This window comes from Penicillium subrubescens (genome assembly GCF_028828155.1).
Source record: "Penicillium subrubescens strain IBT 31985 chromosome Unknown utg000002l_segment0_segment0, whole genome shotgun sequence".
In the NCBI taxonomy this organism is placed as follows: Eukaryota; Fungi; Ascomycota; class Eurotiomycetes; order Eurotiales; family Aspergillaceae; genus Penicillium; species Penicillium subrubescens.
The window spans coordinates 3,791,465-3,804,297 of record NW_026643152.1 but is presented as its reverse complement, the minus strand read 5'-3'; the positions used below and the strand labels follow the sequence as shown (position 1 = coordinate 3,804,297).

At 49.5% G+C, this 12,833-nt stretch overlaps 5 protein-coding genes across 5 annotated transcripts; 2 read left to right on the top strand and 3 right to left on the bottom strand.

Annotated features, from left to right (window-relative positions):
* Nucleotides 1–95: 95 nt before the first annotated feature.
* On the bottom strand, nt 96–1,250 carry N7473_002748 (3-methyl-2-oxobutanoate hydroxymethyltransferase ECM31; the record flags this gene model as incomplete). The annotated part of the gene is made up of 2 exons (XM_057148688.1): nt 96–716; nt 777–1,250. The coding sequence occupies 2 exons, from the start codon at nt 1,248–1,250 to the stop codon at nt 96–98; spliced, it is 1,095 nt and encodes a 364-aa protein (XP_057012342.1).
* Nucleotides 1,251–2,910: 1,660 nt separating this feature from the next.
* N7473_002747 (uncharacterized protein) lies at nt 2,911–3,550 on the top strand (the record flags this gene model as incomplete). Its single annotated transcript, XM_057148687.1, has 4 exons — nt 2,911–2,935; nt 2,991–3,046; nt 3,099–3,140; nt 3,197–3,550. 4 exons carry the CDS (start codon nt 2,911–2,913, stop codon nt 3,548–3,550), a joined length of 477 nt encoding a protein of 158 aa, XP_057012341.1.
* A 104-nt stretch (nt 3,551–3,654) lies between these two features.
* On the bottom strand, nt 3,655–5,316 carry N7473_002746 (uncharacterized protein; the record flags this gene model as incomplete). Its single annotated transcript, XM_057148686.1, has 1 exon — nt 3,655–5,316. The coding sequence occupies one exon, from the start codon at nt 5,314–5,316 to the stop codon at nt 3,655–3,657; it is 1,662 nt and encodes a 553-aa protein (XP_057012340.1).
* Nucleotides 5,317–5,603: 287 nt separating this feature from the next.
* N7473_002745 (uncharacterized protein) lies at nt 5,604–9,353 on the top strand (the record flags this gene model as incomplete). Its single annotated transcript, XM_057148685.1, has 3 exons — nt 5,604–6,793; nt 6,851–7,765; nt 7,811–9,353. 3 exons carry the CDS (start codon nt 5,604–5,606, stop codon nt 9,351–9,353), a joined length of 3,648 nt encoding a protein of 1,215 aa, XP_057012339.1.
* Nucleotides 9,354–9,572: 219 nt separating this feature from the next.
* N7473_002744 (protein serine/threonine kinase activating protein nimO) lies at nt 9,573–12,518 on the bottom strand (the record flags this gene model as incomplete). The annotated part of the gene is given in 4 exon segments (XM_057148684.1): nt 9,573–10,503; nt 10,566–11,906; nt 12,025–12,211; nt 12,223–12,518. The coding sequence occupies 4 exon segments, from the start codon at nt 12,516–12,518 to the stop codon at nt 10,384–10,386; spliced, it is 1,944 nt and encodes a 647-aa protein (XP_057012338.1). The 3' UTR covers nt 9,573–10,383.
* Between the last annotated feature and the right edge of the window lie 315 nt (nt 12,519–12,833).

Sequence of the window (12,833 nt, the reverse complement as noted above, 5' to 3'; positions counted from 1 at the left end):
TACAGATGAATGATCAAGACAGGGAAATAACAATACAGTAGGAGGGACATGCAAACGATGAAAAATTGGGCATTATACAGAGGCAAGGCATTTCGTTATTTTTGGATCATCTCGTCGACCGTCTTCTCGAACTTGGCAAGCTCCTCCTTCGAGATGGGATAGGTGTATTCCGGGGAAGGGAATTCTCGACTTTTGACTTCCTCGCGGTACTGAATCATGCCACGGGTTGCTTCGCCCCAAACGTCGGCATACTTCTTGACGAACTTGGGGATAAATCGGCCAGGCTGGAAATTTCCGGTCATGTCAACTTGCACCAGCACCTGTCCCGAGCAACCGTTTCCAGCGCCAATCCCAATGGTGGGAACTTTCAGCTTCGACGTGATGAGCGCGGCGACTTCTGGCGGCATCGCCTCGAAGACAAACATGAACACACCGGCCTCTTGCAGGGCCAGCGCGTCTTGCAGGATCTTCATCGCGCCGACGCAAGTCTTACCTTGGACTCGGAACCCACCGAGAGCATTTTGTCTTTGAGGTGTGAGACCGATGTGACCCACGACAGGAATACCAGCCTGAGTGATACGCTTGATTGTTGGAGCCAATTCCTCGCCTCCTTCAATCTTCACTCCATGCACGCGGCCCTCTTTAATGAAACGGAGAGCAGACCCGACTGCTTGTTCAGGAGAAATTTCATATGACCCCATGGGAAGATCTCCCACCTGTTCGTGTATCAATCAGCCTCCAGATCCAGAATTCCAGATACCCGCAAAGCAACTTACGAGAAAGGCATGCTTCGCGCCTCGGGCCACACTCCGACAATGAAGCAGCATCTCTTCCATGACAATCTCCGTGGTATTCTCCAGACCCATTGCCACCATCCCCAAGCTATCGCCGACCAAAACCATGTCCATGCCCGACTCGTCCGCGGCACGGGCACTTGGAAAATCGTGAGCAGTGATCATGGCGATGGGCTCTCCCTTCTTGTACAGATTGCGCAGCGTGGTCATGGTGACCTTCTTCCGGGCATTGGGTGTATTGGGTGAGGGTTCGGGCGAGTGATAGGAGCTGTGTCGGATCTGTGTGTGGGGGACGAGCGGCGAGCGCGAAGCGGAATGAAGGGAGGGAGATTGACGGTTGAGGAGGGATTGAGGAAATCGGCGAGGCACAATGCGAAGAGTGGTCGTGCTAAGGGCAGGCGACGCAGTCAAGACAGTCCGCGAGAGCGGCCGCAGTGTAACTCCCGGCGCGGCCATTGCGATGAGGGGTTATCGAGGATGCCGGCGCGGCGTGGATAGGGAATGTACAAGCTCAGCAATACAAGCTTAAGCTCCGAGAGAGCTTTACAAAAGTGACTTCCAATTCCAATATCCAATCTGCCAGGGTTCTCTGCAGTGAAAAGGCGTTTGGGCGGGTATCCTGCACAATGGCGCGGCAATGACCTCACTTTGTCTTCAAAATTCCGAGGCCAATCGGTTTGCGCCACAGGACAAGACAATCCCTGAAATGATGATAGTAGAATTAATTTTGGAAGAGTAGCAGGACGCGACAATTATAGCAGCTCTGAAATCAATCTCTCCATCTGGCCGAAGAAACGTGCTGGGTTATGCGGCGTAGATGGGAGCATCTCCGTAAAGAAAAAAAGCGGGCTGCGGGCGTTGAGGAATCTCGCTGGTCACAGGCGCCCATACTGCCGCTGCGGCTGTCACGGAAGGAATGCCGGCTCGGTTGTCCACGGTCTAGCTAGCAGCTATGCATAGTATACCAAGTATCAATGGTGCATAGCTCGGAGATCGGCTGTGTACAACACTAAGAAATTAACATTTCCCCGCATTTTATACCGAGAAGTGATCACATTTCTAGTTTCTCAAAACGAATGGCTTGTTATTTCATACGACTAGAACAAAACCCCTCGCTATAGATCAGTCGTTCCTCGGCGTAATTTACAGCCTTTACAGCTTGATGACTTTACCGCCCGAGGAACGAGGGGTTCACCGCCTCCTGATTTACACCGAGGTTATTACCTGTTTGGGACTAGGGCGGGGCGGCTACTTTGTATATAGAGAGGCACCCCATGCAGCATGCTACGAAGTACAGCGTATACTTGGGAGGAAAAATAATTTTTGGGTGTCGGACGAAGGGATGTTGCAAATTCAGCAGCCGATGTGCATTCGATAAGATTCGATTTGTTGCCTTATTATCAAATATTTTAGGCAACATTGTGTGGGATGACACTCTACTAAGTGAGACAAATCTAAAGACTGGGGAAAAAGCGATTAATCATATCACGAGATAATGTTATTTTTGAAAACAATAGCCTCGCATATACGTGATTTATAAGGTCAAATCTCTACTTTCTATGAATCAAGCTGATGATGTATTCTAGGTCTGTTGCGAGGTCTGCACAGTCTCAGGAATGAACAGCTAGGTATGTGCGTAGTACACAGGTTCAACTTCACCCTTTATATCTGATTCATAGGGTCAGTAGACTCGTCAACTACCTAACCATCAGATATAGACGTAACGTCCCTGTGAATCTTGGGGGTTCTCGCTTTCCGCGTATTGAAGAAAGTCAACTCTTGGTATAGCTTAGATATGGCGCTTGCTGTACATCGACAATAGCTAGTATTTATATTTTCCTGTGAAACAATTTCACGATGCAGCTTCATTATTTGCCTAATTTAGTCACTCTGTAGACGTGGGGGCCATCATGCATGTTCAGGCGTCCCGTGTGAGAAAATCAATCATCCCTCCCCTTGTTTTTAAGTCTCGGATCAGCCTGCGCAACCTTTTCTTCTCTTTTTCCTCTGGCTACCGACAGAAAATTTCTCGCTAGAGAATTCAGCAAGTCTGTGACATCCTCAAAGATCACTTTGAGTTGCTTTCAAACTTATTATCACAATATAAACCCTTACCATGATGGCGAGCATCCCGTTTGAAGGTAAATTTTTCTGTTCAAGACATTGTCGAATGATCTTACAAAGCTTCAATCCTAGATTACCTTGCAACAAATGCCGTTGCATTTGAATGGGCTGATAGCATCGACAAAAAGGTGAGTAAATATTGTGTTTCTGGTGAAATTTCATGAGATTGACTCGACACAGGAGTGGAACCGCTTTCAACGTATCCTAGCGCCAACCCTGATGGTATCATCAAATCACCCAGACTACGCAAGTTACTGTTTTCCTAATGTTTTTGCCAGGTGGATTACAGCATCATCGGTCAACAGTGTTTCCCTGACATGAAAGCCGAGGACTTCCTCGCTATGATGAGCTCTCCTACACTCGTAGGAGATCCCCTGGTCCGCACTCAGCACCTACTGGGTGGTGCTAGATATGAGAAGGTATCCCACTCTGAAATAACGGCGGTTCATCAAATTCGTGCTGCACATCAGCGGTATGTGGACATTGATCGGACTACGGTTGCTTACCAGGGCCATAATTATGGCAGCGTGAAGCATTGGTATAAGAGGATTGATGGTGTTTGGAAGCTTGCCGGCGTCCAACCGGAGAGTTATTGGCTTGAGCATGACTTTGATAAGATCTTTCAACAGTAATCTAAAGGTAGTTCTTGAGCATTCATGGTCCACAGAATGGATATGCTCTACTGAGTCTAACCAGCCTGAAGTAAAGTGAAATTGTACGCATATAGAGCTATTAATCACAGCTCAATGCCACTTCTCAATACATCCACCACCTTCTCCTGAAAGTCAACCGCCAGAGCTGCACCATCCGTCCCTCTAAAGTCTCCCTTCAAACAAGCAAGAACAGCTGTTGTATACCCCACACCCATCTCCATTGGTAGCCGCTGTGCTGCCAAGTTTATCAGGTCCCCAGCAATTCTCTTCCGATTTGGCAGCTTTCCACTGTTCTCCGCCTCTTTAATTTTAGCCTCCATCAGCCGCGAGAGTGTCACCCATAGCCCAATTTCAAGAAGCACCACGCCCAGTGCATAAATATCATGCATACGACTGAACTGGTGAGTCGGGCGGCCCTGTCGGTCTGGATGACGATAGAAATTAGGCTCGACTTCAAAGTCAGACCGCATGTCGGTGCCTTGCTTGACTGATCGTGCGTAGCCCCAGTCACTTAGGTACGAGACTATTCTATTTCCGGGACTAGGTGTGGACAGCCGTTGCTCGTAGAGACCTGCTGTGCTGACTCCGGAAGAAGTTTCGAGGAAGAGAAGGATGCCCCTGCTCCAGATGTTCTTGTGAACCCAAGCTGACGCGTGGAGGTTGGATACCGTCAGAGCAAGACTATGTGCCATGCTGAAGCGGTCGTTCAGAGACGGCTTCTTGAGGGGCCGTTTGTTTGTACTGTCGACCGCGTTTATGAAAGCGTGCAGGGTTGTTAGAGATGTACCGTCATCGGATTCGGATGCGGGTAGCTTGTAGAGGAAGGCGCTACGCTCTTCGATGGGTTGATCAACGAAACCGAGGCATTCCAAAGCATATATCTTGGGCTGGTCAAGCGAATCGGATGATTTGCTGGCAAACGTAGTGCTTTGAAGCAGCCAGGCCAAAGTGCGGATTGGTGCTTTGAGCCTGTCAATATCCTCCTGATCTAGATCGTCGCCTTTGAGCTCATTCTCGTAATCGTGGTATTCCACAATGACTTTCTCTGCTTCTGATCCAGCAATAGACCACTTTCCAAGCTGGAATCCTCGGATTGACTTTCCTTCTTCTATGAGGGTTCCGGTCAAGCTGTGGTAGTCTGCTGGAGCCTTGGCCTCGGCCAGCATCCGTCGCTTTATCACCGGTTCCAAACCACTGTCTTTCAGACCCTGTTGATCCCCTTCTGCCAGCTTAGCCAGTGTTTCCTGAGACATGTGCTGCATGATGTCTCGCAGGCTTGCGGACCAACTAGTATAAGTTTCTATTATCTTATACAGCTTCTTCTTGTCGAAGAGTGACCAGTCATATCCCTTCATCTTGAGCGATTTCGCTTTGCTCTTCGCTCGCTCCAAAAGCGATTCTTGTGCCTTGGGCTTCTCAGGCTCGATGGTGAACTCCTCATCAACGAGGCCATACTTGGCTGCCACAATCTCATACTCGGCCAAGGTCCTCCTCATCTGCATTAGCAGCCCTTCCACCGTGTCAGCGATGAAACGGTCTACTTTCCCCGGGACCATCAACCCATGCTCAGGATGGAAGAAGCTTCTCTTGAAAAAAAGCAGGGAGGATATTTGGAGGTTCAACTTGAGACGAATGTCGGCGCGGTCATCGTCGAAGGCCTTGATGTCGGAGATAACGCCTTGGATGAATACCGTGACTTGGTAGATCTGGGTAATTGCCGTCGAAGCAGTGCCGTAGAAATCCATTTTGCTCTTTTCTTTTGAATTCAACCCCAAAAGTGGGAGCCAAAGGAATAAGAAAGCTTTTGGAGGGGTTCTGCAATAGCCCCCAAACATGGCGTTTAAGCTGTCAGCGCTAGATACCAACTGGGATAAGGCAGGTATTGTTGTCCAGCAGTCATTGGCTGAATATTCTTGGCCTTTCGTTAGGCCCATCAACTTGACAATAGCATTAACCCCCACCTCGTATCCAACTATCTCTATTAAATTCTGCATATCACGTCTCTCAATTTACGAGACCCAGTGAAGAAAACATGTCGGACGACTACGACGATATCCTCAACTCGCTCGATGACGATAACAACTATTACTCTCTCGAGGGGGACAACTTATCCCCCTCGCTTCAAGCCTGGTCTAACTCTGCCGACGTTGAAGAGTTTGACCTCGACAGCTTCAACCTTTCTTCTGGCTCTGATTCATCATGGGTTGACCCTTTAGAATCTGCCATCACAGCCACCCGCAACGGGTCAGCGGCTGTCCTAAGCACACTTTCGCAATTCACCGCCATTCTTTCTCAGACAGGCATTCATGGACCCCGTCTCCTCAAAGCGTTCAACCTAACCGCACATGCTACCAAGATCGGCGCGGGCGCCCAATTTACAGTATACAAGGACCCGATCTTCGAAGGAGAGGTCATCAAGCGCGTCAATGTCTCCCTTCCCAGTAGGACCGAGCAACGCTTTACAGCGAGTAACGACTATCGCACTCAACTCAAAACTCTGGAGCTGGAGATTTTATCTCTTTGCAATCCTGTGTTGCGCACACATCCAAACATTACTAGTCTCGTTGCATGGGGGTTTGATTTCCCTTTTGCGAATTTGGCCGTACCTGTGCTGTTTATGGAGGCGGCGATTATGCCTTTGGGGGACTTTCTCAGCGCTGAGGCTAGGTCAATTGATACAAGGTATCAGTTTGCGTTGGATATAGCCAATGGACTGGAAGCGCTTCATCACCTCAAAATAATTCACGGAGATATCAAGCCCGACAACGTGCTTGTGTTTACTGGTCGCAGTGAAAGTGTGCCCTTCCGGGCTAAACTAAGTGACTTTGGTGTCTGTCTTGATTTGGAAGCTTCTGATGGACAGTTTTCTCTAACTGACTATTGTGGCACGAAAGCCTGGTTGGCACCTGAGCGGGAACGTGAAGATGTCTCAAAGTTTGGAGGATTTTCGCCGGATCTGATGTTCAGATTTGATGCATACAGTTTTGGCCTGGTGCTCTTGTCTTTGTTCACAGGGAATGGACAGGTGCCAGATCTGGACAAGACACCCGCAAAGGTCCCGGATCAGGTATCAAAGCTGCTCAACAGCCAAAAGGACATAAACTCAGATATGCGTATGGAGTTGCGCAAGGGTATCTTGAATCATCTCTCCGAAGACCCCAGAGATCGAAAACTCCCAAGTCCAAATCTGCTGAAAGTCGACAGCCCTGCATATGCGTCCTGGTACGTGCATTGATTTTTTTTACAATTGCTTTGCTATACCACTGACTCAGAAGTTAGGCTTGCATCAATACAGTCAAGCTCTGTGGGCACCCACGTTGGCATCATTGACCCTGTCTATAACAAAGGTCCATTATTTTGGTACAGACTCGATCAAAGCATTCGCACTGAGCTCGAGACACAGTATGCGCTCAGCAAAGATGGCAATGCCCCTCCATTCGGAGGCAATGTTCTTTTTGGAATTGCACAAACCATCACCGGTGCGAAGCCATCATATCTTGACCGTTTATTGATGTATATGGGGGATGCAGCGAGAGGGGGATTCTCACCTGCTAGAGCTATATATGCACAAATCATGGAGGCGCATAATCAACCACTCGAGTTCAGCGAAGAAGAGTTGAAGAAATGGACGTTGCAAGCTGTCTCTGAAGGTTTTTTCTTTGAAGGTTCCCGATACGGACAGAAGGAAATTGAGGAATCAAGAGACAAGTTCAGGAAGCAGGGTGGATTTTGCTCAGATCCATTCTTGGCCAAGAAGGATGTCAAAGCAGCTATGAGCGCCGAAAAGGCAATGGAGTGGGTATCTAAGAATGGCATTGTGGTTGACCGCAAAGGAAACACAATACTGCATGTTGCCTCGGCTTTGGGCGCGACTGATGTTGTCCAAGAGCTACTGGACTCGGCGAAAGTAGCAGTGGACGTGGAAAATGATGAAGCTGAGACATCCCTATACAAGGCGTTCCAGGCCGGCCATACAGATGTTATCGAGCTCCTACTTGAACATGGTGCAAGCGCGCGTACCAGGACTCGACAGAATATCACTCCCTTGCATTGGCTGTTCATGCTTCCGGATCATTTAATTGATCGTATTGCGAAATTGATGGTCGAAGGAGGGGCTGATGTCAATGCTGTCATCGAGCCCGTCGTAAAGGAAAACAGCGGTGGATATCCAGAAAAGATTCAGATATTCCACTAGTAAGTTGCTCCCCATATTTGATCAATCTCAAGCTAACAATTTAGTCCGTTTGAACTTCCCCATGGCACACCGTTTCATTGGGCATGTTTCTTCCGACACACGGCAGCTATGGACGCTCTTCTTTCCCTCGGAGCGAACATAAACGCATTCTATCACGGTTCTGATGCTTCATCGACACCACTTGCGTTGACGGCATATTTTGGTGAGCCCGAGATAGCCAGTTACTTGATATCTCATGGTGCGGACGGCACTCTGGTTGATTCGAACGGACGAAACACTCTGCATGGGATCACCAAATACTTCCCCGACAAGCATGGCTACCTACCTCATCACTGGCATTATTGGATCCGTCATGGGCCTTGGGAGAAGCATTTGACCCAGATGTCACAGTTGGTTCAACTTTTGATCAAGGCCGGAGCAGACATGGATGTCAAAGACAAGGTTTACCCTCGCTTAAGTCCCATGGCCGCAGCCGCCGATCTGGGAGTATGGGATGGTGGAATGATATGCGCACTGTTAGACGCAGGAGCTGATCTCGGAATATCGATTATATCTGGCGGCGGGGGTACAGTGCTCCATGGTTGGGTCTCTACCGTGGGACCCCGTCTGGATTATCCCGAGTCCTACCTGCCGACTCTCAAAAAGCTCGTGCAGGCTATGCCAAACATAAACATCAGTAACGAATTTCAAGGAGACACCCCGCTTCACTTGCTAGCAACGATTTATCACCCAGAGGATGAATTCGAGGCAGCATGTGAGATTTTACTCAATCACGCAACACCAGCAGACATCAACGCAAAGGCCCGTCGTGGAGAAACTCCACTCTCCATAGCCTTAGAGACAAATCTCGATCCAGCCCGCCGAGGCCAATTCCTACTTGACAAGGGCGCAGATCCCCTCATCCTCCATGCCTGGGAACGAGACATCTTCTATTCAATTGCCAATAACGTCGTTTTCACCGACCAAGCCAGTTGCGATCTAATCCAAACCTTCCTCCTCCAACTAAACTCCGACATCAAACAAGCCTACAAAGAGCACTATCTCTCTAACACAAACAGCCACGAAACCCTCATCGCGGCCGCAAGCCGCGGAAAACCACTAACAGTGAAACTCTTCCTCTCCATAGGCCTCACCAGTCAAATCAACAGACCCGATACATCAAAAACCCCACCCTGGACAGCCCTAGATCAAGCCCTGCACTCCGCAGAAATCGGTCGTCGTATGCACATCCAACACCTAGCATCTTACAAAGCTGGCGCAGCTCGGACGAATGCACTCGAATCTGATCTTGTTTACGATCCGAGTCAAGGTCCGCCAGCGCGGGCGGCGGAATCGTACAGGGGTTTCCCGGAGGTTATACGGATTCTGCGAGATGCGGGGGCGAAGCGGACTTGTGAGATTGAGAGGATGTCAAATGGAGATTATATTAGCCAGCCGAGGGAGTGGGATGAGGAGGAGATTCAGCAGTATGGGTTTACTCCGGAGACGCAGCCTAATCTTGAGGCTTGGAAAGAGTTGTATGACTTGGCTAGATACAGTGGGCGAGGCTGGTTGGGTAAGCTGACTGGTGGAAAATTCGGTATTTAATGGCTTTTCATTCAATTGTGTGTTCCAAGAGTTTGAAAATGAACGCTCTCGCAGCTGAAGATTACTTGGGTATGCCCTGTTGCCTCGGGCTTCTCGAGGCAATCGAGAGCCCTGAAAGGAAGAGGGTCAAGACTTGTATAGTAATACCAGAAGCCGAAAGATCAACGGCAGCTACAAGAACCTTTCCTACAGAGGGCACACAGAAAACGAGAGATATCTAGTAGAGTCAATATGCATTGAAGCTAAGTAAAGCTGGAGTATCAATCAAAAAGCACACTCGGAGAAACCTCCGCCACCTGCGCCGGGTATAATCACCCATCTTGTAAACAAACAAGACTCGGCCGGATGAAAGACGACAAAGAAAAGAGACAACTAGATCGGAGAACAATTAGGCCCGTAGGCATTTCGTTGACAGATGATACCATGTCAGGATGCAGCACGTAGCCATCAGATCCCTCATAAACCTAGGCATGCCATGCCCAAAACTCGAAATTTTTTTCGATTGTTAGAAGCCATCCACCTGCCAAGCCCATATTGATTGATGGGTAGACAGGTCAGCTCCATCACCAGACCCTCGGAACATAAAAGGAAACAGGAAGTCATCATGCAAAAACGTCCTTGGCTGCTGATGCAAGAGTGAATAAACCGATAATAGGAAATACAAGGTGGAGAAAAAAAGGATAATGAACGAGCGGACAACTAGCTTCCACTAAGGACAGCTGATAAGAACTGCAGGCTCAGTGCAGTCAGGATGCTGTCGGTTGCACAGTACTGCTGATGCGAGATGAAAAGAAAAAAGAAACTCCCCATATGCAAATGTGCTGATGCCACGGGTATGGTCATGCAAGCCATGGTGTAACAATACCATGAAGCAAGGCATCGTAAGTAGAATGCAGAAATAGAAATGAAAAAGAACAAGAGGGAACAAAAACGGGGAAGAAAAGTCCGACAGGCACCAGGATGCGATGATGGCTTTGACAAGGGCTGAAGAATTTCGAGGTCGAATCGTGGCGGTAAATGAGAACATCAACTACTCTTCAAAGTCGTATTCTTCCTTCAGGGGTCGTTGAATCTCGAACAGAAGGGCGTCGAGTTCACCCCAGTTGGACGCATTCTGCGCGAACCGGCGGTGCTTTCTTGTCATGGTGTGCTAATTTTTGGTCAGTATACTCAAGGGGCTCAAGGCTCGGTGCGATTTGAATCTTGACAAACCTCTTCAAAGTCATCGAACTTGTCCCTGCAATTCTCGCAATACCCAGGCTTCGGGTCTCTCTTTCGTTCCGGTTTTTGTGGTTGGGTATCATTGTGTTCATCCCTTCGCCGCTTGGTTCCAGCTCCTTCTGTTTGGTGAGCGTCCGCATGGCCATTCTTCTCAAGAACGGCCAACTTGTTGCTATCGTTCTGCTTTGAAGAGAACGACGCAGATCCCGTGCTGGGACGTTGGGGTGCAGCCATTGATCCTGCCACGATGCTACCGGTGCCTTTTTCAAGAACCTTCCTCTTCAGTCCGTGGACTTCTTTGCTCAACCCTGCTTTGGCACCGGGTGCGGCAGCTGTAGATGAGATCATCTGGGAGCGAATGGCCGAAGTGACATTAGATGGCTGTACACCTGATGCAGCCGGTTCACGGCCTGTATAGAACGGGCCAGTGCGAGGGAAATGGGGAGGAATCAAGCTCTCTGAGCTCTTGCGTTCACGGCCATCCTCAAATACTGGCTTGGCAAAGACGTCCACCGGGTTTGCAGACGGTTGGTCTTCTGGTCGCTTGGGCTTTGAAAGATCGGTTACGAGTTTGTTCTCGACAGTGCGCTCCGTAGGAGCAACCGTGGATGGCTTGCTGCGAGAGTCCTCCACCTTGGCAACAGCCGGCTTCTTCTCTTTTTGAGCTTGACGTATCCGCTGTCGGTCATATTCCTTCCGGCTTGGTGGTTCGTCGATAAAGGGGCATTTGCCCAGGGGGGCACTTCGGAACTGGGGCCAAGCGCCATCCTGACGCTTGTTTACTCGGGCGTACTCTCGCACCATGACTGGCTTTGTCTTTTCGTTCATGTCGTGAATATAGATGAAAGGTCCTTTGAACATCACCATCTCCATTGATGCGAATGGATCACGATCAGACGGCCCATTGAGGAGTTCTTGTCGAAGAACTCGGGAGAGGTCGTTCTCGCCCCGACCTTGGGTAGTGTTTCCACCGACGTTCTTGCTTCGAGAAGCACTCTCATTTTGACCACCGATATCGTTGTCGTTAATCGTGGTGATCATGCGCTGCAACTTTTCGAGTGCCCAAATTTTCATTCCCATCTGGCGGGCTCTCTGTAAAACATCCATGTTTCCTTGGTCACGACGGGCTTCAGTCTTGAGCGAGACGTGTATATGGGAGTCGGCATTCTTCTCTAGAAGCGAGGGGTTCACAGTCTGCATGTTGTCGCCATTGGCTCCATCTGCCCCGGTGGCGGGATCGTCGGTCGGACTCGTGGTAGCAGTTGCTTCCGGTGGAATAGGACGTGAAGTAACGACATGGGTCACAAGGCGAGAAAAGAACTTCTCCTCGCACTATGTAGGAAGTTGATATTTAGTACAAGAGATTAAAAGCAAACGCCGAGACTCGAACAAACACGTCGATTGACGAGAGGGATATAACGAGAAAACAAATCAATAAGTGTGGACTTACAGCTCCAAGAGCAACAACCTGGCGCGAGAATTTGCGGCGAACATCCTCGGGGATACTGTCAAAGTAAAAGACAAATTGCGGGAATGCCTTGCGATAGTGTCGCTGCCATTGTCGAATCGTGTCCATGGTATCTGCCGAAGGCTTCTCATTTCTAGAACCCTTTGGTTGAGGCATTCTCTCCTTTTCCCTTGCAGCCACCAACTTTTTTCGAACGCGCTGGGATTGGCGTTGTTACTCCGACGCGCAAACAATTTGGACTCGGTTCCTTGGTGTACAATGAGTCGACTTCGATCCTGCTCCACCGCGTCCATCACCTGCTTCTTTGGTGGAGGCTGACCAAAAGGAATCTCAATTTGACCTGATCGTGCTCGTTTAGCTGGCACGAGCCCAGCCCGATGGGGAGAGTTGGTAGCATTCGGCACGTTGGCGAGCGGGCGGCGAGTCGACATGTTCAGGGAGGTTCGAGGAGACGGCGGCACAAACACGGCAGCCATGTGTGATCAATTCCTCGAGGTTGAACGCGTAGGAAGCTTGGGTGTATAGGGACAAAGAGCGATCCTAGAAGAGGGGTACTCGAGGTCGAGCACGCGACGTGCTACACGTCTTGCAAGGCTCGAACGAGGTCACAGAGGGATCATGGTCATACAGAAGAGAGCTGAGAGAGAACTGTAGAGAACGGGGCAAGATTAACCCTCCAGCTTAGGAGGACGAAGGTGAGGAGGGTTGGTGAATGGGAAGAGAGAGTTGGGGTAAGGAGGGAAGAGGCAAGTCGAAAGGGCAAAGTCGTGTGGTGTGGAGCCCGGCCAAGT